This window comes from Pseudorasbora parva, chromosome 17, assembly GCF_024679245.1.
Source record: "Pseudorasbora parva isolate DD20220531a chromosome 17, ASM2467924v1, whole genome shotgun sequence".
NCBI classification, from domain to species: Eukaryota; Metazoa; Chordata; class Actinopteri; order Cypriniformes; family Gobionidae; genus Pseudorasbora; species Pseudorasbora parva.
Genome location: NC_090188.1, coordinates 26,570,255 through 26,597,484, shown reverse-complemented (window position 1 = coordinate 26,597,484; position 27,230 = coordinate 26,570,255). Strand labels below are relative to the sequence as shown.

The window sequence follows — 27,230 nt, the reverse complement described above, 5'->3', positions numbered from 1 at the left end:
ATCCCAGTCAGGACTAGAAGAGTTGAAATCATGAAGTATATTTTTGTCAGTAGGCTATACATATGTGTCATTTCAAGCTCTTTGTTTAAGATTAGACGTACACAAAGTCTGCACACAGAACTCTTCTGTGCAACCCTTACCCTTTATTTATTTGTTTATTAAACTTTTTGACTAATTTGATTAAAAGAAAATCAGCTACCAGTTGGAGTATATTAACCTTTTCTCAGCACTGCTTGACCATTTTTAAATAAATTCTGCAGAATTCCATAGATCATCCCCCAAATTCAGCAGCAAATATGCATATAACAATGCAGATTCTTCTATATTGACTAGCTGTGATGGATGCAAGTCATGCAACAAATCCCTCATTGTGTACAAATGTTTTTGCTTAAATACATATATAAATATCAGTGGATCCTTTGATCAACAGACTTAACAACTGGCTCTTAAAAAAGCTCTGGAGCATGGTGACCTTTTCTTCTGCATGGAGCGCTTCATACAGTGCTGACAGTTCTTTCTGCTCCTACTGTGCTCAGAGGCATTAATGATAATTAAAACATTATGATTTTTGCTCGGAGGCATTGGATTGGCCCTGAAATATGAAATATATAGGTTATACGAAAAGGACTCTTCTAACAGTAATACTTACATTTGCCATTTTATGAATATATACTGTACATTCCTTATACTTTAATCCTTATTTGCAGTTGTAACTCAGATGATGTTGTAACTCTTGTTTGCTGATAAGTTATGCATACTGCTGTTAAAAAGGTGGGGGGTCAAAAAGATTTTTTTGAAAGAAAAACAATGTTATGAAATATTATTACAATATAAAATAACTGTTTTGTATTTTAATATAGCTTATTTTAAAATGTAAATGATTAATTTGATGGCAAAAGTATATGATCAGTGTCACAAAAATAATTCAAAAATGCTTATCTGCTTATCACTCAAGAAACATTTAGTATTATCATCAATGGGGAAATCAGTTGCTGCTTAATATTTTTGTGGAAACATTTTTATTCACTCTTGTATTCTTTTATGAATAGAAAGTATAAAATAACAGCATTTATTCAAAATTTTGTTAGCCCAAAATGAAATTTATTTCATTAATGACTCACCCTAATGTCGTTCCACACCCGTAAGACCTCTGTTCATCCTCAGAACACAGTTTCACAGTTTAAGATATTTTTAGTCTGAGATTTAGTCTGAGGGCTTTCTGCCCTTTGAATGTAAGTGTATGCCCACTTGCTGTCCACGTCCAGAAGGTAATGAAAACATCATCAAAGTAGTCCATATGTGACATCAGTTGGTAAGTTAGACTCTTTTGAAGCGTCGACAATACATTTTGGTCCAAAAATAATTCAGCATTGTCTTCTCTTCCGCATTTGTTTTCAAACCTCAAATAAAGATTCAAATGGTCATGAATCAGCAGATTGATTCGTGATTCATATCGCCAATGTCACATGATTTCAGCAGTATGCCAGTTTGACACGCCATCCGAATCTTGAATCATTCTTTATTTGAGGAACACGGAAGAGAAGACAATGCTGAATAAAGTTGTATTTTTTGTTATTTTTGGACCAAAATGCGGTTGATTGCGTCTTTTGTGGTCTGATTGGTTGAAGGATTATCTAATTGGATAAAGAGTCATTTGAATAATGCTCGTTTATCACACCTCTTGTGCAGTAGAAAATACAAAGCAGACTCTTTGACCAATGTTCAATCTTAAATTGAGCTTGGTCTGGTGATAGCCAGACAAGCAGTATTATAATTCAGTTGTGTAACTTTAAAATGAAACTGAAGTGGATGAATGAATATATGATTTTAAACACCTGAATCACTTAAAATGTATTCATTCCATGATGTTGAAGTTACATGAACAAATTATGTTTGTTTAACTTAATTGATTCATGTGGGACAGATGTACACAATTAAATCACGTAAATCCAACACATTTTTGAATAAGTTCACACACAGAATAAGTTCTGAATAAGAGTATTGTACCTCAAATTATGAATCTTTCAGTCCTTGGGTCAGATGTCCTTTTTGCACTGTATTTGGATGCAAAAACTTCTTTAAACAATGTACCTTTCCTCAATAATTAATTAAACTGATGAAATTATGGAAAAGTGCAAGCAATTTATGTTTTTAGTTTCAGGTGTACCAGAAAGCTTAGCATTAGCAGCATAGCTTAGCATATATAGTAACTTTGTAAGTGGAACAACAGACCAAACAAGAAAGAACAGATTTCACAGATGTACAAAAAAAGGACAATTTATAATGTAGTTTCATATAAAGCTCTTTTTAAATGAACTGTATTATATATACGTCGATAAGGTCAGCTATGCTCTTAATTTTATTCGCACATCTCTTTGAGGACAGAACCGTGTCCTTAGTACTTTCCATATGAAAGGCCCTTAATTGAAACTAGCATTCATCTCAAGTATTCATCGGAGCCAAAGCATAAAGCCTCATCCTATTCTCTTTCAGGCCACTGCTAAGCAACAATCTACAGAGGATCTATTTTTTATTGCTCGGAAGGGTTTCGTTGAGAGGGTCTTGCATATTAATGCTTTGAGGGGATCTGTTTTCTTTTCGATGAAGGTTTAGGTGATAGAAGTGAAAAAGCCATGCTTTTCTGTCTCTGATCCTCAGACCTTTGGTTTCTTCTGGGACTGAGAGGGTCAGTGAATGAGGAAGAAGTAGTGATTGACATGGCAAAGCATGCGGATAACCGACATTCCAGGCGAGAAAACATCATCGACATTGTACAAAGGTTCCTGTGTTGCTCTTGCTTTCGGACTGTTGAAAACGACTGCTTGGAGTACAATCAGGAAAAGCTACAAAACCCCAAGCCTGTCTTGGATGAGGAGAGCGTCCATATCGTTGTTGAAGATTTGGGAATAGACAACCCCGGATTTAGCCTCATTGAAGGTAAGCGCTGCGGTCCACCTCAACAGTTTGCCATTGGCCGCTCTGCTAGTTCTGCATCCGTGTGTCAAAGAGCAGCGCTAAAGAAGAAGCTTGCACCACTTTCCTCTTTGCCATTTCAGACCAGAGTGATCCAGAATGTTGAGGATGATTCTGCTAATGATTCTCTTCTCTATGGTTCTGGCAGCACTAATTTTGGAGATGGTGGTCTTCTCACACCACCAGTCATTAACCTCATACCGCCGACACCTTCCGACGTAATAGACGATGACCAGTTCTTCGACATAAACTCGGAAGAAGAAAGTCTGCAGCAAACTTCAGGCAGTGAAGGTGTGGACAGTATTGGCAGCGCTGCTACAGGAGAGCAGGAAAGCGAGGAAGATGTGGTGTCTGAAGGTAACCGTGAGACCAAAAACGAAGACCATCCACAGGTGGAGCCTCAAGAAGAAGAAACGACCAAGAAGAACAGTGTGGACAAGTCTATAATCCACTTCCTGCGTAGCTCCTTTCAAGTACCCCCTCTTCCTGAATACCCACGAAAAAGTAAGAGGCGTCAGCTGTGCGATGAGCCCACTGGCACGTTTGTACAAGACTGGAGAGTTCCTTTGCTTTATGAAACATTCTGAAATAGTCGCTTGTTTGTTTGCATTGTTAGGAAGCCTCAATACTGGTATCAGTTTGCTGCAGTTCACTGAACATAATCTGGGTGAGTCTGATTTGTGATGAGTTTTCACAATAGTCTTTAGTGCATGCATAGTGAAAACTGGAAATGAAACATGTTTCTAAATGTAACATTTGAAAAGGACCTGTGCACGTCTGTTATGGAATTTTAAACAGTCAATATTGTATTGGTTTATTTTGGATATTTAACTGTTGCTTTAACCAAAACTGCCAACAAAGTATTATTGATTGTTACAGCTTGGCAAATATTGGGAAGTTGCTGTCTTATATGGCACTTTTATGATTAAGGTACGAAACTGAAAAAGTAAAAAATAAAATAAAAATGTTTTAAATGAAAGTAGGTGCATACAGTGTAATATAAAAATGCTAATTTAATAAAATATTATTTAAAATATTGTAACAATATATTAGTATATATTTGTTTATATTATACACTAACTATATATTAAACTGTTACAATTGTTATTAAAAAAATGCATATATTTTTACTACAATGAAAATATTAATATTTTAATAGCCATTAATAGCAATATTAGTTAGTAAATTAAATAGATTATGTCAAGATTCTGTTAATGTACATTTTAATGGTTAAATTCGTATTTTAAAGTGTGAGTATACCAACTTTTGATGTTTAATACTAGCTACTTAATTTAATTTTAAATATTTAAATATTTATTTTTAAAAAGGTAATGGAAAACTAAAGTGCATTGTATTTGTGGAATGTGCCATATCAGATATAGGAATCAGAAATGTTGGTTCTTTTAACCTAATCACAGAAAAATGACAGCTCGTGTACATCTACAAATATTTTGAGGTTGGAAAGTAACACAACTATACTATGTAACCTTTAATTACTGCATAGGAATTGTTAAGATTAGGCAGAAATGTGAGACGCTCTTTATTGTTCATCACTGACATATTTGTCTGAAATGCTGAAAACTTGCCTCTCATGACTCATCTATTTTTAGTATTTTACTCATCCTCATCCAGGTGTGGTTTTCAGCAGAAAGGGCACAGTTCAGAGGGTGTGGGTGGACATGCCACTGTACAGGTCTCGTCATGCACAAAGCAACTCCTCACGGCAAAGATATTTAGACCCTTTAGTGAAGTGAGCCGTTGCTTCTTACCTAAGGTGTTTATTGTTTGGTCTAGAGAAACGACACCCACTGAGGCGCTGTTTTGTGACCAAGGGCTAATCTGCTTAGGACAATGCTGTCTGTGCTGTGCTGAGGGATGGCCTTTGTCCAAATTTATCCCAAGCGTGAAGCCATATGACCTGTTCCCAAGCATTGTATTCCAGTCAGAAACCTTTACACGGTTGCTCCGGGCATTTGGAAAAGTTGCCACAGATCTTCTATGAATGAATCTGTCTCAATGTCTGTTATAGTTCTATTTGTGAGTAAATCCAGTTGTGAATAAATGCTGTGGTGTACACAGGTGTGCTTAATGCTATAAAGCCTTAAATCGATTAAAGTTATGTTTCTTCATAATTCGCTCTTGTGTCCACCAAAGCGTATTTTATTTCACGCGGCTGGCTGGCGTATTCCATTGCTTTCAATGGGAGTGCTCCGCCATGAGCGGAGCAAGGCACTGAACGATTATTTCACGCTCAAGCGCTGAGCATTCTGCGTTTTTTACAGGTCGCCGAGAGTTGAAGAATGTTAAACTTTGAATAAAATGCAGTTATCATCACTTTTACTCTTCACCTAGCCATCCAATCACAGTGGAGGAGGAGCGGGACAAATACAACACCGACCAACCGCCACATTCTGCTCGTACAATGTCATCAACAGAACAGATGAAAACAAGCAGCATAATAACTAGGGAAAAATGATTTAAAACAAGAGCCAAAGCATTTACTTTATATTGTATCTGCGTTTTTATGTAGAATCAATACAGAAGCAAACTATCTGAAATGAGATACACTCATTTACACACTAGTAACACTTCTGTGGATATTCCATATCATAACAAGGAAAGAGTCTCAACTGAAAAAAACGCGTTGCTGCCAAGATGCTCTCAAAGCTCCCACAGCGAGCCGCTTTCAGCAGAGCGCCTAGCATTTTCAGCTTGCTAAAAATGCTTTGGTGGACATGGCTTTAAGTTCAGCGAGTTTGGTTTGGAGGAAACTATTATCTGGTTCTGTGTTTCACACTGGTAACATACATAGGGGACCCTGTGGAGACTGGTAAACAGCTGGCAGGGCAGAAAGACCTAGATACTTCCCACAGGCCTCTCACACTCTGATCCTCTGAAGATCTGTACCTCTACCTCCTTCGGCCAAGTGGTATTTCATTAATCCAGTTTGCAATTTACTGGCTTTTTGCAAGGAGGAGAATGTGTTGGACTGCAGCACATATGCATGTCGTTCTCCTGAAGCATGATCTGGTTGTTGGCTCCCTCAGATCTTGACCTGTGTTAAGTCCTCGGCTTTACTGAGTTTTCTCTGCAGTCTCGGGACAGGCTCTGCACATATCCTCTTCCTGTTCACTGTCTAGAACGACCAGAGGCTGTCAGAAGGCCGACTTCACTGCACAGACCGTGTGAAGTGGCCCAGTTTCTGAAAGCTTTCTGTCTTTTGCTGGACCAGTTTAGCTCTGCCTGGGGACTAAACACTGTCTCCCTTTCTCCTATTTGAAATCATTATCTTTTGTGCTTTTGTACTTTTTGCAGGTATCTTGTTTTTTTAAATAGGACAGTTTCACACAAAACTTGGACCAATTTTGAATGTCAATTTAAAGGTCAATTTAATCTCAAAATTGAATCACACTTGATTTAAGTCACACTCCCTTCCTTTTGCTTGTGAAGTCACATTTATTCTCAAAATAGAAGTTAATACATTTGTGTTGGGACATGCTTTTTGTTCAGTTGGGACACAATTTTGTTCAGCTGAGTTGTTACAATATCCCAAATGTTTCCAACTATTTCTACATTTTAACCAAGGACCCAGGATATCTTAGGGAGTCACCTGTCAATTGCATCATATCTGCGTTACCCTCGGATTCCGGTTTTATTCTGCAGAAGTGCTTTACTCTTAGCAGTGTGAACAAGTGTCACAGCAGCCGCTGAGCGAACACACAAAGTAACATCATAACATAATTTTATATATGATAAACAGAGCTGCATTACCTTATACTAATGACCGGAAAAGCAAAAATGGCGCCGGCGACTGTGTCCCGTCAAAATAAAAGTCCCGCTGCTCGCAAGCCGTGTGTTCCGTAACAATCGCTCCAGCGGCCTCGTTCAGCTCCTTCAACACTCTGTCCTGCTCTGCCTCATACAACAGTAACGTTAATAATCACATCCATGAACATGATTTCTGCCTGAGACCTTTTATTTTCCCACCGGCTGTGAGGTGAAAACCACATGCCTAGATTCTGGGCTCAAACTTAGCGTCATCAAACTACGCATTTGTTTTGAATAGGCGCAGTCTAGTGGACGTAAAAGTTACAAAGTGTAGCTTTAAGTGAAATTAAGTGATGTTTTGTTTTTTGTTGAGCTAGATTAATAAATGATAAGACTTGTTAGTGTTCAGTGTTCTTTTATGTTTCTAATATGTTAGTGTTTCATATTACCATGATGATTAAAGACTTCCAAGATACTGACTCTTTTTTGTACTTGTGCTTATACTGTAAGCGCTGTGCTGTACAAACAGGTTTAACAATTAGCACGCTATCTGCTTTTGCTAGCTAGTTGTTAACTGCAAGAGACTTTATTTATGACTTTACCAAATTGAGTTTCCACCACACAGTACTTGAGTTGAGTTTACATGTTAATGAAGCTAATTTCCCACCACTATCCACAATTGAATTAAGTTCAGCCAAAAAATGACTTCTTATTCACAAAACCAACCCTACTTTCCTGGCACAACTACCATCACAGTCTTCTCTCATTTAGAAATTCAGTGGTAAATGCCTACATACATTATCAAGTGATCATGACTAAATAATAAAAGAATGGCCATGATATACTGAGATTCCCAATGAAGAATCTAAGTCACTTGCAAACAAAAGTGGCACAATCTATCAAATTGTGTTTGCTTTGTGAACGTGTTGTAAGTGATGAATAACTGTGAAAATAGCAACATATGCAAATGGTTTGTCACTTGAAAATATTATGTAAATAATGCACTGACAACAGTAGCAATAATGATTATAATAATTAAGTTGTGGCGAGGGCTGGCAGTAGTGAAAAATGGCAAGAGGCATGAATTCTTTTACTGAAACACCAAAATGAAAGTTTTATCAGTTGGTCTCAGTGCAGCAGGAGGAAGTAAGTGTCAGGGCATTGAGGAGCTTTAGGGGGAAATGTTTTAAAGTCTCTCTGTGTTGGCCCCCAAATTTATTTTATTTATTTATTTTACGGGGCAGAGAGTTCATTGGAACGGGTCGGGTGGGGACTTATGTGACGCTCTGGGTCTTATTCACGCACCGTTTGTGGTAAATGTCTGATATGAGCGAGAGTGAGCTTCCAATAATTCTCTCAGCTGTTTTTACAAGGCTTTGCAGGGCCTTGTGGTCTGAATCATTGCAATTTCCAAACCATGCTGTTAGGATGCTTACAATTGTTTCTCTGTAGAATGTGGTGAGGATGGGTGGGGGAAGTTTGCCCTCATCAGTCACCGCACAAAGAGACGCTGCTGTGCTTTCTTGGGGTGGTACAAGTGATGTGCAGACCCAGAAACGTCTCCATCCTGACTGTCTCTACAGGAGACCCATTGATGTGCCATGGGAGGTGATCAGTGCGGGACTTTGTGAAGTCGAGGTTTGTTTTGTCAACATTAAGAGAGAAATTGTTGTTTGGACAGCAGTCTACTAGAGCTCCAGCTCCTTTCTGTATGATGACTCATCATTGCTGATGAGGCCCACCGCTGCGATGTCATCCTCAAACTTGATGATGTGGTTTGTACTGTGTTTGGCAGCACATTCGTGAGTCACCAGGGTGAACAACAGCCCTGTGGGGCTCTAGTGCTCAGTATGATGGTGCAGGACCAGTTATTGCCTATCCCGAATGTCTGAGGTCTGCCAGAAAGCAAATCCAGATATAGAGGGTGGTGTTTTTTATGCGAATGCTCAGTTTACCTGGAATGTCTTTAGAGATGATTATGTTGAATATATTTAATGATTGTTCAGATTCATCATTCTAAAATGCTGATGTGGAACTCAAAAACATTTCTTTTCAGTGTACGTTTTGAAAACAGTTGTGCTGCTTAATTTGTGGAAACCAGGGTGCTTTACGTGCTCCGCGTTCTAATTTGCAAATGATTTTTAAACATTTCACTCAAAGCTGTCCTGTTGGGATGAGATACTCTAGATTCTTCTGTCCATATTCTGTTTAAGAACCAGTTTAATGAATGTAAAGAATATGAATATTGCAATACTGACAAATCTATAGGTTTCACATGGTCAGTCGTTCCACCATGTTCCACTTAATATTTTACTATATAAAAGAACCAAGTAGTATTCTCTGGGCAATGTATAAACCTGGCACAGATGCCAAACACATACTATTCCCTGTTATGCAGAATCAACAGGGATCAGACAGTGGGCATTTGATAGGACTCAAGATCATCTTTTCAGTGTGTCAATTCCCAGCACTTGTTTGTTTTTCCTGCTTTTTTTATGAAGGAAGGGGAGGGGGTTCAAAAAGCATTGCGGTTATGGGAATGTTAGAATGTCTGCTGTCTGTGGGAAAACATAGCATGTCACTGTTCACTAAACTATGCCACTGGCCAGATAGTCCCTCACTTGTCCTTTTCACTGTCAACCCAGTTTTGCAACATCCCACATTTATTCCGGTGTGGTTTGCTGTGAGTTTGCATATATTTACAGAGCGTGCGTACAAGGCTGGTGATAAATTATTGATGACTGATGCTGCAGAGCCCGTGCATGAAAAGAAATGCCTTCATTCATCCAATAACATCATTAGCTCAAGTATTAGCACTAGCATACAGAGATTAAGTAGCTGTTTCCGGCTGACATTATTAATTTGACACAAATTCCAACCAAGCTTTCAAGTGTGTTCCACAGACCACAGTACACCAAATATGGTGTTCTGGAGTGTCCAGACTTGAGTTTGGGACAAAGTTTTCCCATGTTAGCCTGAAGTTCTACTTGTTTTGTTTCCCAGAGTTGGACTCAATGACCCAGACAGAGTTAGGGTTTCTCCGGATCCAAAAGTTCTTTCCCATCAGCCCAGGGATCATCTGCTAATAGTCCTGACATCTTGTTGATGTGTTGTTTTTCTCATTTAGATGACCTGAGCAACAAGGATGCCAACAGCCATGAGTTGCTAAGGCAGGAGTTGAGGCTACTACCGCTGAGCAGTAAGATAAGCATGCTAACACACCAAAAGGTAAATTCAGTCTGCATTACCTTTGTAAATGAAAGAACATTGACAATTATATAATCCATATTTCACTCGTAATACATTTAAAAGGCACTAAACATGTACAAATGCTCTTCTTTGTCGTCCTGTCACAGAAACCAGCTACTAGGTCCTGTAGTTTAGGTGATGCGGTAGCGATAAGTCATACCTTTCACTCTACATGCCAAGGGCAAAATGGAATCCTTGAAGATGAGGAATCACCACGTCAAAGAAGGATAACTGTTGGTAAAGACGTGATGTGATTTTGTATTGTGGCCCATTGCTTGGATGACAAAGGCAATAGGATGGTCTCCCTATTGTATTTATTGTTTAAATGCCTCATATGAAAATTACAGGTCAGGAAATGACCACGCTGCTGAAAATCCCCCACTATGTATGTATTGTGTTTTAGATGCTTCCCACTTGGCCTTTCAACCAAAGTTTTGCTGGTTGAATAGTATGTCAGTGCTGGTCCAACAGCAAAACCCCAAACTAGCACTAATAGCAAATACATTAAAGCTAGTCTTTTCAGCATGTCAATGGTCTTGTTATTTTTCTCTTACCAGCCTCCTACATTCCCCAGCCAATGGACCACACTGGAGAAAGTGCAGTGAAGGTATTTTTTGTGTGCAAGATTGTGAAAATTATGCTTCAGTTTCCAGGTCTTATTCTCAAGTAATTTTGGTGATGATGGTAATGTGAATATTTTCATGATAACATTGTGTAAGTGTCTTATGATTTTGGGCTCTAAGTCAACAGACATAAAGTAGCAGACTTTATATACCTACACAATTGTGAACATACACTCATGTTTCAATACTATTGACCATATAAAAATGTCCTCTAAAATACACCAAAAATACGTTGATTCACAGTCAGTGACACTGAGCCATTTCTAGATGAGACTTGCAAATCTACTAGCCTGGATGCCAGCCGAACTTAGCCCCGCCCACAACATTTTTAGGTCGGGTGGTTCGGTCTGGCCTCGATCCATAGAGGAGTAATTATGCCCGAACAGAAACTGTTTCGGACCAATGAAATCATCAGGACGGGCTTTAGACGATGACAGACAGATGATAAACAGTAACGTAATCATGCATGTCATCAAAGGCGCTTGGATTATATTTGTTTGAATCCTAAACTGAGAGCTTGTTTGTATCTGCATTCACCTTCACAATTTCTCTCTGAAATTATGATCATGTTGGGTAAGTACTCTCTGTATTAAATTCTTTACTTTTTTTTTTACAACACCAGCAAAGATCGTTTATTCCAGCATGCGTGCAGATAGGGTTGCCAAGTTTTTACAACAAAACCCGCCAACTACTAGCCCTAAACAATAGCTTCTCTGGGGGTTATCCGGGGGAAAAAATGCCGTTTGTGGGGTAAAATGTGTGTTATTTTGGCAAGGTTGCCTGCTAAAATTCGCACTCATGGGTCTCTATATCACATAAAAGTCACATTAACCCACAGACATAGAAAACAACCCATGGGAAAAAACGCAGACTTGGCAACACAGTGCAGTTGAGCTCTGTTGACATTTGACAACTAGCGTTATGAGTCACTCCGTTGCTCTGATTGGTTGTAGCTCTATCCAAATGAGGTACCTGGTTCGGTTGAAACACGCCCCATATGGAGCAGTTTCAGACTCATATTCTGACTAGAACTGAGTATGACTGTGCCAGGCTAGCAAACTACAGCCATTTTGTATAACTTTATGCTGTTTTTTTTAAATATATTTTTATGTAGTCTCAGTTCAGGGTATATGCAAGTACACTCAGTGTTTCATGAGAGCACCAAAAATTCTCCAACTCTTAAACTACTATTTTCTGTCTCTTTTTTGGTCTTTTTTGTGTGGACATTCCTTCCACCATGTTAATATTCTGCAGTAGTGTGCTCACAAACAGCTATTTCAAATTGATGATTGTGTCTGCATCCATACATGTTGTGAACTTGAAAAGTCATTTGCATGTATTGTGAGTTTGTCTGTATCTGTCTGTGTTTAGCTGGATTCTAATGGGTACAGTGCCAAAACTTTAGCAGAGCTGAACACGGAGGAGGTCTGCCAGTGGTTTAGTAATATTGGTCTACAGAAATGCCTGCCCTTCATTAGAGGTAAAGTACAGTTTGAACATTTGTTTTTGTCATTTTCCCACCCTTTTTAAATGTTTTAATTCAGCAAAGATCCAGAGAGACAAATGCATAAACCACAAACCAATAACTATTTAGATTATGTATTACTCATTTGCACTTTTAAGTTATTGCATCATTTTAAGAAGTATTTCCATGCATCAACTTAAAAAGAGGGAGAAAAACAACATTTACTAGCTAATGCAACACCACAGAGACTTTTATCATTCCTAACTAATGATTTGCAGTGCCTATTTGTTGGATATTCAAACCAATAATGGTCTATTTCAGAGATCCATTAGTGTTATTTATCAGAAGCAACAGTTTGAAAAGATGTTAATAATAATGTTGTGGCTTTGGGTGGAACAAACCCTACAGAGGCAGAGTTCAGTGGATCTCACATCGCTTCTATTGATCTCCACACCCTTGAAATCCTTCAATTGTCCAATCTGGAGGAGAGAGAGAGGCTGCTGTCTGCCATCTACCATGAGTTACACCCACCGAACGCCACCACCCAAAGACTCAACTCCCTCCTGGGTACCATATCACAACCATAACCGGAATCGTTTGAGTTCACATCCCAGTACTTTTGTCTGTAATTTTGTGGAAGCAAACTTGAACTTGTTTTCTTTCCCCCAAAAGAAAGGTTTGGGCCACACAATGTTGAGAAATTCACAGCGGCTTTGGTGTCCATGACCAAGTCAAAATCTTCTCCTCAAATTGGCAGCATCAACACGAACCGATGCTCATTCAAATTCAGGTAGAGCGCCCTTACTCTCTGTAGAATTGAAAATTCCCAATCACAAATCATTACTAAAATGGCATTTACATTATCTTCATAACAGTATTTCCAGGTTGACCTGAATGTGTCATGTTCTCTCTCACAGACAGAAGGAGCAAAATGCTAGATTTCAAAAGAACTCACTTCTCATTGAAATCACAGTCAATGGTACCATTCTGCCAATGCAATTTTATCCCATCTAATAGTTCAACATATCATAATCAATTTTAAAGCTTTGACAAAAGCCTATATCTGTCATTTTTTTTTTGGTTTAGCGTCAGATCGTACTGTTCATTTAAGGACACCCAAAGAGACAAGTGTGGGAAAAGTAATGGAGTCCTGCCTGAGGATGTTGGGAATTTATGAAGACAAAGATCACTTCAACCTGAAAAGCAAAGAAGGTCTTGTATATATATATATATATATATATATATATATATATATATATATATATATATATATATATATATATATATATATATATATATATATATATATATATATATATATATATATATATATATATATATATATATATATATATTACAAAAAGGAATAACATATTTACAAATATGTACGTGTTGTAGTATCTACCTTACTTATAACTTAGAAGACATTTTACAAACTGTTGTTAACTTATATAATATGACAGATGACAACAACATTTCAAGTTACACTGTAAATCAATGCAAATACTTGTACATTATTTGAAGTAAAAATATTTTAATATATACTGATTTATATGTGCCATTCGTGTCCTTTGGGATTATGCACACATACACAAAATAAATGGACATACGCTCAATTTATTGTATTATTTTTAGGGCTTTTTCTTTTGTCTTCTTTGGAAAAGATCAGCCATTTAGTCTTGCATTTGGAGAGAATCATATATGGCTTGTGGCTTGTAAGTGCTCTGGAATTTACACAGTGAATTTACTTTTACATACCGTCTCTATTTTTCCACGTTTTTCAGATGAGTTCTCCCCTGAGCAGCAGATTGGAGATTTGCCTGGCTCAGAAACAAGACTAATGGAGCTTCACTTATGTAGGAAGGTAGACCGAATTGCATGTTTTAAACCGAGTATTTCAATGGTTTAATTTGAAACACACAAACATAACTTAGGAGTTTAGCAATGTAAAATGAAACTTTAGCTTCTCAAAACACAGAAAGATGGTCCTGATTCTCCAAATAATGTCCGTACTGCTGACGATATTCAGAGCAAGAATCTGATAAACAACAACAGCAAGATTCAAGAGCTGAACCAACAGGTGGTCTCCCTTCAAAACGTCATTATACAGGTAAATATTCTCTGTCGACATGTTGGAGGAAACCCAAATAAAACCAGAGAAAGCCTTCTTTTTCACCATTTTATTCAAATGGAGACTGGGGCTAGTTGTCACACCATGAACTATTGGGTTTCAAGTCAAAAGTCCAGTTATGCAAATGCTTATTTTCTCTAGTGGTGGATTTATTTTTGGATTATAGTTAAAAACCCTCATGTATAAGAATAATTATTGTGGATTTTGACTTAAAACTACACATTCAGTATCATTGAGTCTACTTTTGGAGCATGTTTTCACAGTGTTGTCAATCAATCAATCAACTTTATTTATATAGCGCTTGATTGTTTCAAAGCAGCTTCACAGTGTTAAACAGGACAATATTGCAACAAAATTTGATTTGGCAAGTTTGATTTGTATAGTTTATAGAATTAAATATGACCTAATTAATACATTTAATTTGTATATTTAGTTGAATAACTTGGATCATAATTTTTGTGTCCCCAATTGAGCAAGCCAAGCCAAAGGCTTGTGTGTTTCTATTTCCCTTGGCAATAACAGCGTATCCGAAACGTAGAGGTATGTTCTTACACAGAAATAGACCTTCAAAAATAAACCTGCCTTGAGGGGAAAAAATGTGACAACTAACCCTGTTCTCCACTATTGGTTTTAATTGATCTGTGTCTGTATGATAACCAGGTTCAGGAGCTTTACCATGGCCTGGTGGCCTTCTGTTCAGAGCTGAAGAAGATGGAAGGAGACTTGAATGCCGTGCAAACAGACAGCTTGGAAGTGAAGAGGCGTCTCAGTGAAGCCCAAGACAGTCTGAAGAGGAAAAGACAGAGCCTTCAAACACTCAGGGACAATCTCAACACAGCACCAGTGCAGAAGAATAAGTAAGTATATGCTCTCATCGTAAAATAGAATAGAATGTGCTGGAGGCTAATGCAGAGTAGTTAAGTAATTACATGGGATTATCACATGGAATTGGAGAGGGAAAGAAACTGTTTATTAATGCATTCGTCTTTATGGAGAATGATGTCTTGCTTCTTCCAGAAGCAGAGGCTGGAACTAATGATCAGAGCTGGTTTTGGATGCCCTCAGTGTAATTTCCTTGTTGATCACATCCTGTGACTTTTGATGCGCTGTTTACAGTCTGTTACAGTTTATTTTTCTGTGGCGTCAGTGCTGAAAGTTGCATTGGACGATGGTAATGCGTAATCCACAGATCTTTCCTAATTTCCTAAAGTGCAGAGAAAGCTGCTGCCCAGTCTACCTCATGATTGGTCCCATTATGCCAGCGTCTAATGTACTTTCTCAACAATATCTACATGGTTCTGACAATATTTAAAGAAAGTTCCATTATACTCACCCTTTTGATTGTTTCATGATGTTATTTTTTCATTGGAACACAAAAACAGATTTTTTGATAAGGATCAGCCTTATCATATGAAAACAGTTACCTTTGCAAAACGAGAAATCCGTACCTGTTTAATTTATGAGGTGTGCAAATAAAGAGAGGGTGTTTGAGGAAAAAGCCAGTGTGGGTCTCACCCAGTAGTTTCCTGCTTTTTCTCCGATTTACGGCCTTTGATTTATTCTGACATCTTTTCGAGCAGGACAGATTGAAAGCAGGAATGCATAAGGGTGTGAGAAAATACCATCATAAATCAATATGTCCAAGTCCTCATTAATTACCTGATAAGCCACTTAACTTGAAGGCTTATTGTTTTTTTGTTTCGCTAGGCCCTTCATGTGCTTGGCCATTTCCCCAGCAAAAATGCAAACAAATCTTTCAAGTTTCAGGGTTTTTGGATGACATTAATCTAAGATATTTGAGTCTGAGAACATAAGAGATTTAGACCACTTACATTTATTTAAGATCGAGCTGCAGAATAATAAAGAGACTAATCTTTGATATAAAGTGACAGAACATTGGAAATCTGTTCAGATCAGCTTCCTGATCCAAGACAAAGGAATAGTTCTCTAAAAATGAAAAATTGGTCATCATTTTTTGTTCCAAACCCATATGACTTTCTTTTTTTTCTGTGAAATGTAGGATGTTAATTCTTAAAGGTGACATAAACTGGCTTTTTAAAATGGTTTATACTGTTGTTGGAGGTCAACAAATGACGTTTTTGTGTTTTTTACATTAAAAAATATCCAAACTAATAAGCAATAGGCTATTTTTTTACACTGGTTTTGAGGCTCTCTCCTGAACGCTGGGTTTTGATGGGCGTGTCACTGGAGACTTGGAAGTAAACGCCCACGGCTAGGATTGGACAAGATTAGCATATTTAATGAGCTTCAGCTCCCCTGTCATATCTATGACTGTGCCAGTTCACATGAGAGATTGTTTTGAAAGCGGCAACCGGAAGGATTCTCTCGACAGCAGGGCTCGTAAACTTCTTTATCAAACAAACACAATGATTTATTTCTCATCCACCTGCGAATAATTGGTCTATTATTTTTGTATTACATGGCCCGCCTGGTTGGTCGTTATAAGCGCGAACTGCGCGCACACACACACACACACACGTGTGTGCGCCTCAAATGTCACGTCAAGAGAGAGAGAACAATGCAGATCAAGAATGGAATATTATTTCACTATTTGAGATTAATCGGCCTGCTGACTGGCTTACGTTTTGGTACCCCGTCTGGAAAACACACAGCCCCGGGACGTAGGGCTTTTTGCGAGCCCTGGCCCATACATGTCTGAGTCCGTGTGATAAAAGTATGTTCTGTTAGACACGTGCACATTATCAAAACGATCTATAACAATGCAGTACTATCACATATAAAAAAAACAAGTTTTACTCACATAAGTGTGTTGGACAATTTCTGTCATATCCAATATAGAAGGCACAGTGCTGTGTTTTAATCTCAATATGTCTGCAAATCCAGCATCTGCCACTTGTTTACAAATGATTCTGCAGTGAAATGAAGTGAACACACAAATGTCTTCCCCACGTGAGCTGGAACTTCATTAAAGGTGTCATGAACATGGTCATTTGATGGGCGTGCCGCACTGGAGACTTGGAAGTTAACGCCCACGGCTAGGATTGGATAAGATTTGCATATTTAATGAGCTCTCCTGTCAGTTCAGGGAGAGGAGAGATTGAGGAAGAAGCGGCAACCGGAATGAATTTCTTGATCACAGGGCTCGTAAACATCTTTAGCAAACAAACACAATGATTTATTTCTAATCCACCTGCGATTGATTGGACAATAATTTTTATATTACTCATAGCCCGCAAGATCGAACGATATAAGCCCAAACCGCACGTGTAACACATACACGTGTGCGCGCGCCACCCTTCAAATGTCAACTCGAGAGAGAGAGAATTGCACAGATCAAGAATGGAACATTATGAGATTCATCTGCCTGCCGGGCTTTGTGAGCCCTGGCCCATACGTGTCTGAGTCCAGCGTGCTAAAGGTATGTTTTGTTAGACATGTACACATAAGCAAAACGATCTATAACAATGCAATACTATTACATATAAAAACACGTTTTACTCACATGTGGGTTGCACCATTCCTCCTGTCGGATCCAAATCCAGCATCGACCGGAGATTTGTTTACAAACGATTCGGCAGTGAAATGAAGGAATGTCTTCCCCACATGAGCTGGAACTTCATTAAAAATAAAGTTCAACTCACATTCCTAATATTAGGATCAGAACGAAGCTTATGAAGCGACTGTGTTCTTCCACAAACAGGAATAGCGCAATTTCTTGCTATCTTCCTCGGCATGTTTATTGTTGCTGACCAGCTAGCACGAGCCCTTCATGAGTCGGTGGGCGGGGCTACTGGCTTACACATGCCGTAGAGGCGGTGTTTCGTCGCGCAATGACGTAAGTATGAAGCACAAAACTTTTCTTTGACTAACAAGGGAGTTTTCAGCTCTGAAACTTACAGGATATTCTTATATTACCATTTTATATATCAAAAGGTCAAGGGAAAGTTGATTTCTCAATTAATCACCCCTTTAAAATTAAATTAAGTATCACACATTCCTAATATTAGGATCCGAAGGAAGCTTATGCAGGGACTGTGTTCTTCCACAACCAGGAATAGTGCAAAATCTTGCTATATTCTTCAGCATGTTTATTGTAGTTGGCTAGCGCGAGCCGATCACCTCCATGAGTCGGTGGGCGAGGCTTCTGAATTAGATGTACTGTTGAGGCGTGTTTTGTTGCGTGATGACGTAAAGATGCGCACACAATCATTTTCTGGGCCTGGTTTTAATAAAAGCTTTTCTTTGACTAACAATGAAGTTTTCAGCTCTGAAACTTACATGATATTCTTATATTACCATGACCATTTATATATCAAAAGCTCAAGAGAAAGTTGATTCCTCAATTCATCACCCCTTTAAGGGGATATTATGTTCACTCTTTACTATATAAATAAAGTAAATTAGATATTTCTTTCTACTCCTCAGGCCATCAGAAGTCCGACTTCTGGAGAAGATGAGGATGAATTGCCAGGTGTTTAAAGACGAGATCACACTAGTCCACCTAAATCGGCAGGTAGCTCATCTGCGTGAAGTTCTGGAGAAGACCCAGGCCAAGGTGAGACTGGCACCCCCGATCTAGTTTCTCAAGGTTTTCCGAGTTTCCTGGTGCAGTATGAAATGATATAGTGCTGACATGTGAACGCAGGCCAGTAGTTATTATTTTAGACCACATTTTAATGAGGCTGAACATATGGTACTAATGTGAGCATTACAGTCTTGGCTTTTCCCAATATGCAAGCACTTTGTTGGACATACAAAAACACTTGGGGAAAAATGTACTGCAGTTAATCGACATGAAGTCGAGAAGCTTTTCTCGTAATGTGTAAGTTGCAGCTTTTTTTTCTTTTGCAATCCTTCAAATATAACTATGTACGTTTCACAATGACAGTCGCCACAACGGTGAGCCATTGCCACCAACACCACTCGTTTTTCAAAAGCCCGGATGACACGAAACCCTAGTGTAAAACTATCTGCATTGTGGCCGTGCTGGTGATTCTTTCCCACCTTCGTTCTCCTTTAAAGCGGCTCTTTCATCTCATCGGTAGAGACCTAACGAGGTGCCATGAAAGGACACATGCCGACCGGGACTTTGTAAGAAAAGAGCGTGTCACGTTGCCGCCCTCAGGCCACAGTCTTTAGGTGCTGAGTTGGTGGGAAAGAGGCAGTGCCGCTAATGTTTATCATATGACCTAATCAAGGGAAAGGCGCAGGTCAGGCCACAGAGCAGTCTGGGAACTAATAGAAGCCTGGGCCCTAATAAGGAGCAGGCTGCCATTTATTTTCCCTAGATTATCTGACAATAAGGAAATATTTCATCATCGCCTCTAATCTCTGCAATCCGTCGCGACTGCAGTGCATCAAAAAAGACAGGAAGAGGGAGGGAGGAGTTGTTGAAATAGAGCGAAAAATAACATATGGCGGCAAACGTGGGGTATAGAGCTGAAATTCAGGGATTTAAAGGAAAAACCCCTCTAAGTAACATGTCCCAAACATTTTCTAACCTTCCCTTTTTTATTTCAACTGAGTTAGATTTCAGTCCCCTTCGGGCCAGAGATGCAGTAGTGGTTGATGACTCAGATTTCAGATTCTCATGGGAAAAGGTTGTCGAGATACTGCGATTGCGGCCAAGCACGAGAGCTCCTAGTAGTTGGGCTCGCTTTGATTGTTCCCTCTTTCCGATGTCTTGGTGGTCACTGTGTTGAGCTGCACTGGCGGCTAAGAGGCCCAGTGGCTAATAGTTGTGGCAGCTTTTGGCTCTGTCTGGGATTTATAGTCCATCTTGAGGTTGCCATTTTACTGCATGTAACACTACACTCCAGGGCCCTGCGAATCCTTTATTGTAACTGACAGTGCCTCACTTATATCATTAATACCAGCCACACTTTTCTAACCAAGTCCGAAATCCGTTCTCATGCGAAACACAATCCAACAATCCGGGGCTTGGCATGGCTTCCTCTCCCATCTCATAAGAGTTAGGGGATTTCTGAAGGTGTGCCTTTTTCTCAACCGATTGTTCTTGTCCTTCCCAAACATCTACGGTTTAAAAGACAGTTGCCAAGTTATAATCTGTATTTCCATTGTTCAGCTTGTTCTCTAGTTTCTGTTTGCTCTGTGGCCAGTAGTTATTCCCTCACCTTGCTCCATGACTAGTTTAGCATGAAGGCTGGACGACGTTATGAGCAAATGAAAGTGGAACGAAATGATTAATTCTTAAGTACCTGGCCTTTTGCTGCTTCTGTTAAATAAGTGCGAGGCCCAAGCTATGCGTCTTGCCCTAGGGAATCCAAACAGTGGGGTGATCAGGGCTCCTAAGCGTTACTGCAGGGGGGTTTCCTGTGTGAGCGAGCTGTCTGGTGCCCATGTCTGAGGAGAGGCTCAGTAGTCTTGGCCGCAGGGCTTTCACACGCCAGGAGACTCGAGCCCTCACCTCGACTTTTCTGCTGTGTGTTCAGAGAAACCTGATCACTCTGCATCTATCTTTTCACTTACTTCCTGTATTCAGTCTTTGTCTCAGCTATTGGTTTGGGGGTGTGGATTTATGAAATTATGCATGTTTACCAGCGATGAAATCATTAGTCATGAGAAATTTTGTCATGACCCCTACACACACACACACACACACACACACACACACACACACACACACACACACACACACACACACACACACACACACACACACACACACACACACACACACACACACACACACACACACACACACACACACACACACACACACACACACACACACACACACATGTTGGTCTATGTGGTTTACAGGGACTCTCCATAGGCGTAATGGTTTTTATACTGTACAAACCGTATTTTCTATCCCCTTACACTGCCCCTGCCCCTAAACCTACCCATCACAGGAAACATTCTGCATTTTTACTTTCTCAAAAAAACATCATTTAGTATGTTTTTAAGGCCATTTGAATTATGAGGACATTTGATATGTCCTCATAAACCACATTTATAGTGTAATACCAGTGTAATACCCATGTAATTATACAAATTTGTGTCCTCATAAACCACATAAACAGGCTCACACACACACACACACACACACACACACACACACACACACACACACACACACACACACACACACACACACACACTATTTAACTAAATAAGAGGGTTCATACAAAATGCATGTTACGTTTTAGTTAGCACTGTTCTGAATAAGATATTTTACTTAAAAGATGTTTACATATAGTCCACAAGACAAAAACGATTTTGCATTTATAACAAAGCTGCATTTATAAAGTTACCCTGTTCAAAAGTTTATGTATCCTTTATTCTTAATACTGTGTGATCCCTGGCTGTTTTTTTTTTTTTTTTTTTTTTTTTTTTTGTGATTCCGAAAGATAGGACTAAATAAAATAAAAATGTATATTTAAACAAAATAAGAAAAACTTGGATATCTTCATTCTGTTACAAAAGTTTCCCCCCAGATCTTTGGCACCATGTTTCCTTCTGGAGCATCATTTTTTAATAGTTGCTGAGTCCCTCTATTGAAAAGATGGATCTTAAAATCACACTGTTGGAAAGGGTTAAAATATGCAAAGTAATAAGAATCAAGGGTACATAGACTTCTGAATGGGTTATTTTATTTTTTATAAATTCAGCTATTTTTCTTTTGACTATATGTAAACATCTTTTATTTAGAATATCTTAATCAGGACAGTACTAAAAATAGCATGCATTTGAATAATCCCTCTTATTTTGTTCAAATTTTGCAAATTTTCTGCAAACTGTCAAGCAGGGACAGATCCTCTGGCTTTATAAAGTGAAAGCAGTGTCTCAATGAGAAGAGCAACCATATTCACTGCATTTGATGCTGTTTCAACTTTTTTTTTTTTCCTCCTTCATCTTCTTTTCCTGCAGGAGAAACCTGAAAGGAAGAGCCCTACTCTGACTCAGCTGGTCTCTTTGCAGTCTCCTGTCATGCTGGTGGCCACCCAAGTGAAAGCAGACCCAGACGGTCATTATGGTTTTTCTGTACGCCTAGTAGAGGGCCGGGGATTGATGGTACTACACACTGAGGGTGCTTGTCTCTGTCTGAATGACAGGTAATTGATTTAAAAATCTTTGAAGAATGTTTAAATCTATATCATCCGTCTTTTTAAACATGTCTTCAAGCTTTTATTTACCTGCGCCTAAATGTTATCGAAACATTTAAAGGAACAGTTCACCCAAAAATGGAAATTGGGGCAACTCTACTCAATTTTGGGTCAATCTACTCCCTTAAATTATTTGCATCAATTATAACCTTTGGGTCATAAGTCCTAAAAAAAACAAAAGAATGTGAGATCAAAGAGGTCAGTGCAATGGATGTTTTGATGAATTAAGCCTCTAATTGGTGTTTCATAAAACATGCCAAGAAACATCCCAAAATTTCCAGCCTTTAAGAGCAAAGAGGATCACAGAGGTTCCATCAACTCTTGTGTTTTTTCCCCTGTTGCTATGGAAATTTGTAGGAGACAGGGAGCAAAACAGGAAAACACTGAAATGTAAAATGTGGGTGGCTATGCACAAGAACAGTTAAAAACAGGAATAATACCTAGGCTTGCAGATTAAGTATTCCATTTTTGAGCTGGAACTTGTAACCATATACATGCACACACATGTACATAAACACAATTAAAATACAAGTTCTAATTAAGTGGTGGATGATGACTAGAGGGAAGGAGGAGGAAAAACACAATAAAACATTTGCATATGCACCTACTGGAAGAGGGGAATCTAAGTAACTGCATGTATTTGGTTTACTTGCCAATCCTCTGTTAAAATTCTTTTCACAGTCAGTGGTATAACTTTCCTATTTTCAGAAACATAGTGCTTTAAGTGAAATCTAGGCTTAAAATCAGGTTTTCAAATGATCCATTAAGATTCTGGAGATTTAATTTCATGCGTGGTGTGTTCTTAAAATTGATTAGAAACCCTGCCTTTTGGACCCACAATGTGTCAAATTTTAACCTCCTGTTTAGTTCTCAGCAATGCATATTCCATAATGCATTCATATTTACATGCAAAATATATTTGGAAGTTCAGAAGTTGCTTACACACATATACACACACATTAGGTTTTAATGTTTTATGGGGACATTCCATAGACATAATGATTTGTATACTGTTCAGAAATTGCATATGTGAAACATGCTGGCAAAAACGATTCACAATATGCACATTTTCAAACATTAGTTAATTAATTAATAGCTAACTAATTAATTATTAGTAAGAGTTAGCAAAGCCAATTTTGAGAAAGACCTACTGTAATGCGTGGATCTAAGATAATATTACACATCAGATGTTTTCCCTAACAGCAAATAATGTTTGCGTGAATACCTGCCAAGAAAAATACTTTAAAATACTGTAATTCTTTGTGCGTATATTGGGATTGTTTGCGTGAGTAAGATTGTTTAGTTGACATGAGTTTGAAAATCACATTTCATTGGTTCAGATTCATGCCATCAAGAATTCCTTATCAATATTCATAAAGTTGGAATGCTGCACTTTACAATGATACCAAACTTGTGCTGAGGGTAAGCACCAGTCGCCAAGAAGCGAGCAAAGAAAAACTGCAATTTTTTTATTATTACAGCAACGGAAAGATTTGTGAAGGTACCCATCCCAGAAAACATACAAATAAAGATAATTTTAGATGTTTAATTACTATTTGGAGCATTGGGATCATTAGAGGATGGCTTAACAATTTTGTGTGAAAACCTCCAGTTCGACCAAAGTCAACAGTGCCGTCAGTGTTCTTGTTCTGAGGATGAGGTCTCTGTTTCAGGCTGGTGGAAGTAAATGGAGTGAATGTCTTGGGGAGCAGTGAGGACGAGCTGGAGTTGCTGCTCAAGACACACACTGCCCACATCATTGTCCTACGCCAACTGGCCCAGCAGCTTCCACAGGAAGATCCTTCTGCTCTGAGTGATCACCAGGACATACAAGTGCTGCAAAAACACCAAGCAATATAAACCAACTAAACACTGTCTTTCCTGTCGATAAGCAGAAACGCTGTCTTTCCTAACAAGCTATTTCCTGTTTTTCTGCAGAAGCACAGTCATATCTTATTTGATGTTTTATCCCACTTATTAACGCAGTGAAATGTGTCTTGTTCACCCTGCATTACTTTCTCTGTTTCATTTTGGGCCAGTTTCATTTTTTGGGAGGGTATGACTTCATGTTTTCGGGTTGATACTAACTTAATAGTCTCAATTAATGGGTGGGTCAGTTAAAAATTGCTCATAAAAATGGCAATTGGATGGGAAAAAGGCATTTAGAATTCTAAATTGCGTTCAACTATGAAGGTCAAGTTAGCAAAATAAATCATTGTCATAACTTGCACTTTGTACAGGCATCTGTGGTGAACAAGAAAACTTCCTGTAAGACTGACATTAACAAGAATATATAGATATCAAAGCTGGACTTTTTTTTAAATGACTAAATATTTCCATGACATTGCCCCATTTGAAGATTGACTCGAGGAGTGAAATTAAATGATGCAGTGTGAACTACTTGCTTGTGTTTACACAATGTGTTTTTTAATTATAAAATGAATTTGTAAATTATAACCTTCATGTAGAGGTTTGATTAAAGTTTATAACAATGCAAAGTGTGAAAACATATAAGCAGCAAGCATAGATTTTATCCTTAGAAATCTGTGAACAATAGAAAGACTATATGTTTTTTCCTACTTCTCACTTGGAAAAACAGAGGAGAAATGTTCAGGTATGGAATAATTTGTCGGAAAGGGTACAATCTTTTAGTTACATACCCTTTCATGGCATTTTTGTTGTTGTATTTTTAGTAGATTTAGTCGAACTCTATGCTAAAGCAGACAGACACGCAGGCAGGCCCACACGCACGCACACACACGCACTCACAGTGTGACAGATGTGCTGGTTTAACCCCACATCTTGATGCTTCTGTGGACCCCATATATCCGGTCTTGTGGTTCAGCCTTGTGGGTTTCATTGTAAGCCTATTAATAAAGAAACTGGGCATTCTAACTGGCATGTGGGACCCGCAAATGGAGGGAGGTGACCTGACCCATGATCTCTTGACCTTTGTGGTGGAATTATGTGGTCATGTGAATCTAACTGTGGGAGTTGAAGAAAGTCTCGAGGAAAGAAATCCTGCTATTACTGACGTAGTGGAAGTGAATTACACTGTGTGTAAGTATGTTCAAGTACAGTGCGTGATTCATTTGCCATTGTTCAGACTGTGTTCACAGAGTCAGTTTTTCTCATAGGAGGCTGAAACGTACGTTGCATGAACGCTAATCTAAACTACAACTAATACATTCATCAAAACTGTCATATCTGTCAGCAAACAAATGCCTTAAGTGTACCGGCACATGGGAAGTATTAAACAATCAACAGGAAGTGTCCATCCAAACCTTATACGATTAAGATAAAACATGATTTAGCTGCTCAAACTGTTCACACAAGGGAGGGCAATCCAAACACACTTTCATAAACAGTGCTGCTGGCAAGGAAAGAAAGACATTGTGGGATTCTCAATTGCCTACGCCCTTCCCCACCCTCTCTAGTCATGACATGTCTCCTAAAAATGCACTTTCTTTATTTTATTTTCGATAAAGGAAAGCAAACAACACGCCAAAATAAAACCAATCAGAAGAATAAGGAGCAGAAAATTGATTTATAAAAATACATAAGAATCAAAAATGCATGGAAATAATACACAAAAGAAAGGTGACAGTTTAGAATAATGTTCTGTTATTAACGACTAACACAGGAACAAATTATTAATCAATTAGTAAGTATTAGCACTCAGTTGAGGCTAATAAATATTAGCTAATCAACAACCTTACAAAAAGCTTACTTCAGTCATCTGTCAATTTCTTTGTTGTTTTAACCTAAAAACATAAGTAACCTGGTTGCTTTAAATTTTTGTCGTTTATTGAAATAAAAAAATTGAGTTGATACAATGAAGGAAATTGGTTTGATAAATAGAAACTATAAATATTATTGTAGCTGAACCACATCAAAAAATTGATAAATCATGAAAATAGCACAATTTGGCATGTTTCACTGCGTTATCACAAATAAAACACAATTACCCAATGTGCTTACAAAATCTTTGAATAATATTTGAATAAAGGTTGTCGATTATCAAAAATGTAATTGTATCATTGAACTCAAAATTTTAAGGCAACCAGGTAAATTATTTTTAAAATAACCTTTTAAAGTGTATGGAGTTATCATTCTTTTCACTTTAAATGCTGTTCAGAATAAACAAAACATTTGGTAATACTTGAGTCATTACTAGTGGGTTACTTTAGAACTAAGTATATGCATTTTGCATTATTCACATTAATTATGAGCCTGTATACAGTCACTTCGCGTTATGTCAGTCACTGATGTAACGTCTCCATTCCCTCCTTCAGGAAACGAGGGTTACATACGCAACCGAGATGTTCTTAGTAGTCCTCTGGGAAGTATCAAAAAAATAGCAATAGTAATAGTGAACTACCTTATTAAACTGCATTTATTAATTATACTTGCATTAATCAGAGTTCCGTGTTAGTTAATAGTAGTTACTAGAATGTTAATAGTGCATTACTCACTTGTTTCTGTGTAGTTATTCATTTATGACTGAACATTATTCTAAAGTGTTACCATAATAGACTGTGACAAGAAATATTGAATATTTCAGTTGCTAAATATTGCAGAAGTAAATACAGTTCTCTCATCCCCTGAGGGCAAAACGTGTCTGTTTTTTTTTTTCCTTTGACAAAAAAACAAGTCTGATATAAAAAGAGCTTGCATGCTGATCATCAAGATAAAGGCTGCAGCATGCTCAGCTGAGTGACAGCGCAGTAACAAACAAGAAACTGTCAATGAGTCATGAGTAAATTATGTTGGATGTTATAAACCTGATTAGTATAAACTTGTTTATATTATGTGTTCAATATTTGTGAGTTTAATTTTTGATGTAAATTCGTGTTCAAATACTATTTGCGTTATTTCTTATTTTTCTTACACTGCAGTTCTTGAAATGC

At 38.2% G+C, this 27,230-nt stretch overlaps 1 protein-coding gene across 2 annotated transcripts; it reads left to right on the top strand.

The window, feature by feature from the left end:
• Positions 1–2,489: 2,489 nt before the first annotated feature.
• LOC137045186 (uncharacterized) lies at positions 2,490–24,679 on the top strand. Of its 2 annotated transcripts, none has more exons than XM_067421720.1 (16): positions 2,490–3,477; positions 3,590–3,640; positions 9,869–9,969; positions 10,098–10,227; positions 10,548–10,597; positions 11,985–12,093; positions 12,487–12,645; positions 12,751–12,868; positions 12,996–13,057; positions 13,165–13,290; positions 13,863–13,942; positions 14,057–14,188; positions 14,870–15,066; positions 18,617–18,746; positions 22,085–22,269; positions 23,994–24,679. In XM_067421720.1, the coding sequence occupies exons 1-16, from the start codon at positions 2,718–2,720 to the stop codon at positions 24,178–24,180; spliced, it is 2,577 nt and encodes an 858-aa protein (XP_067277821.1). In that variant the 5' UTR covers positions 2,490–2,717; the 3' UTR covers positions 24,181–24,679. The 2 variants fall into 2 exon arrangements, with proteins under 2 accessions (XP_067277821.1, XP_067277820.1); XM_067421719.1 differs by having other exon boundaries at positions 14,042–14,188.
• Positions 24,680–27,230: the final 2,551 nt, after the last annotated feature.

Coding starts and splice junctions, on each gene's coding strand:
- LOC137045186 (XM_067421719.1), top strand. CDS start 2,718: ATGGCAAAGCATGCGGATAACCGACATTCCAGGCGAGAAAACATCATC. Junction 12,869..12,995: donor CGATGCTCATTCAAATTCAG/GTAGAGCGCCCT, acceptor TCTCTCTCACAG/ACAGAAGGAGCAAAATGCTA. Junction 13,943..14,041: donor AGCTTCACTTATGTAGGAAG/GTAGACCGAATT, acceptor ATGAAACTTTAG/CTTCTCAAAACACAGAAAGA.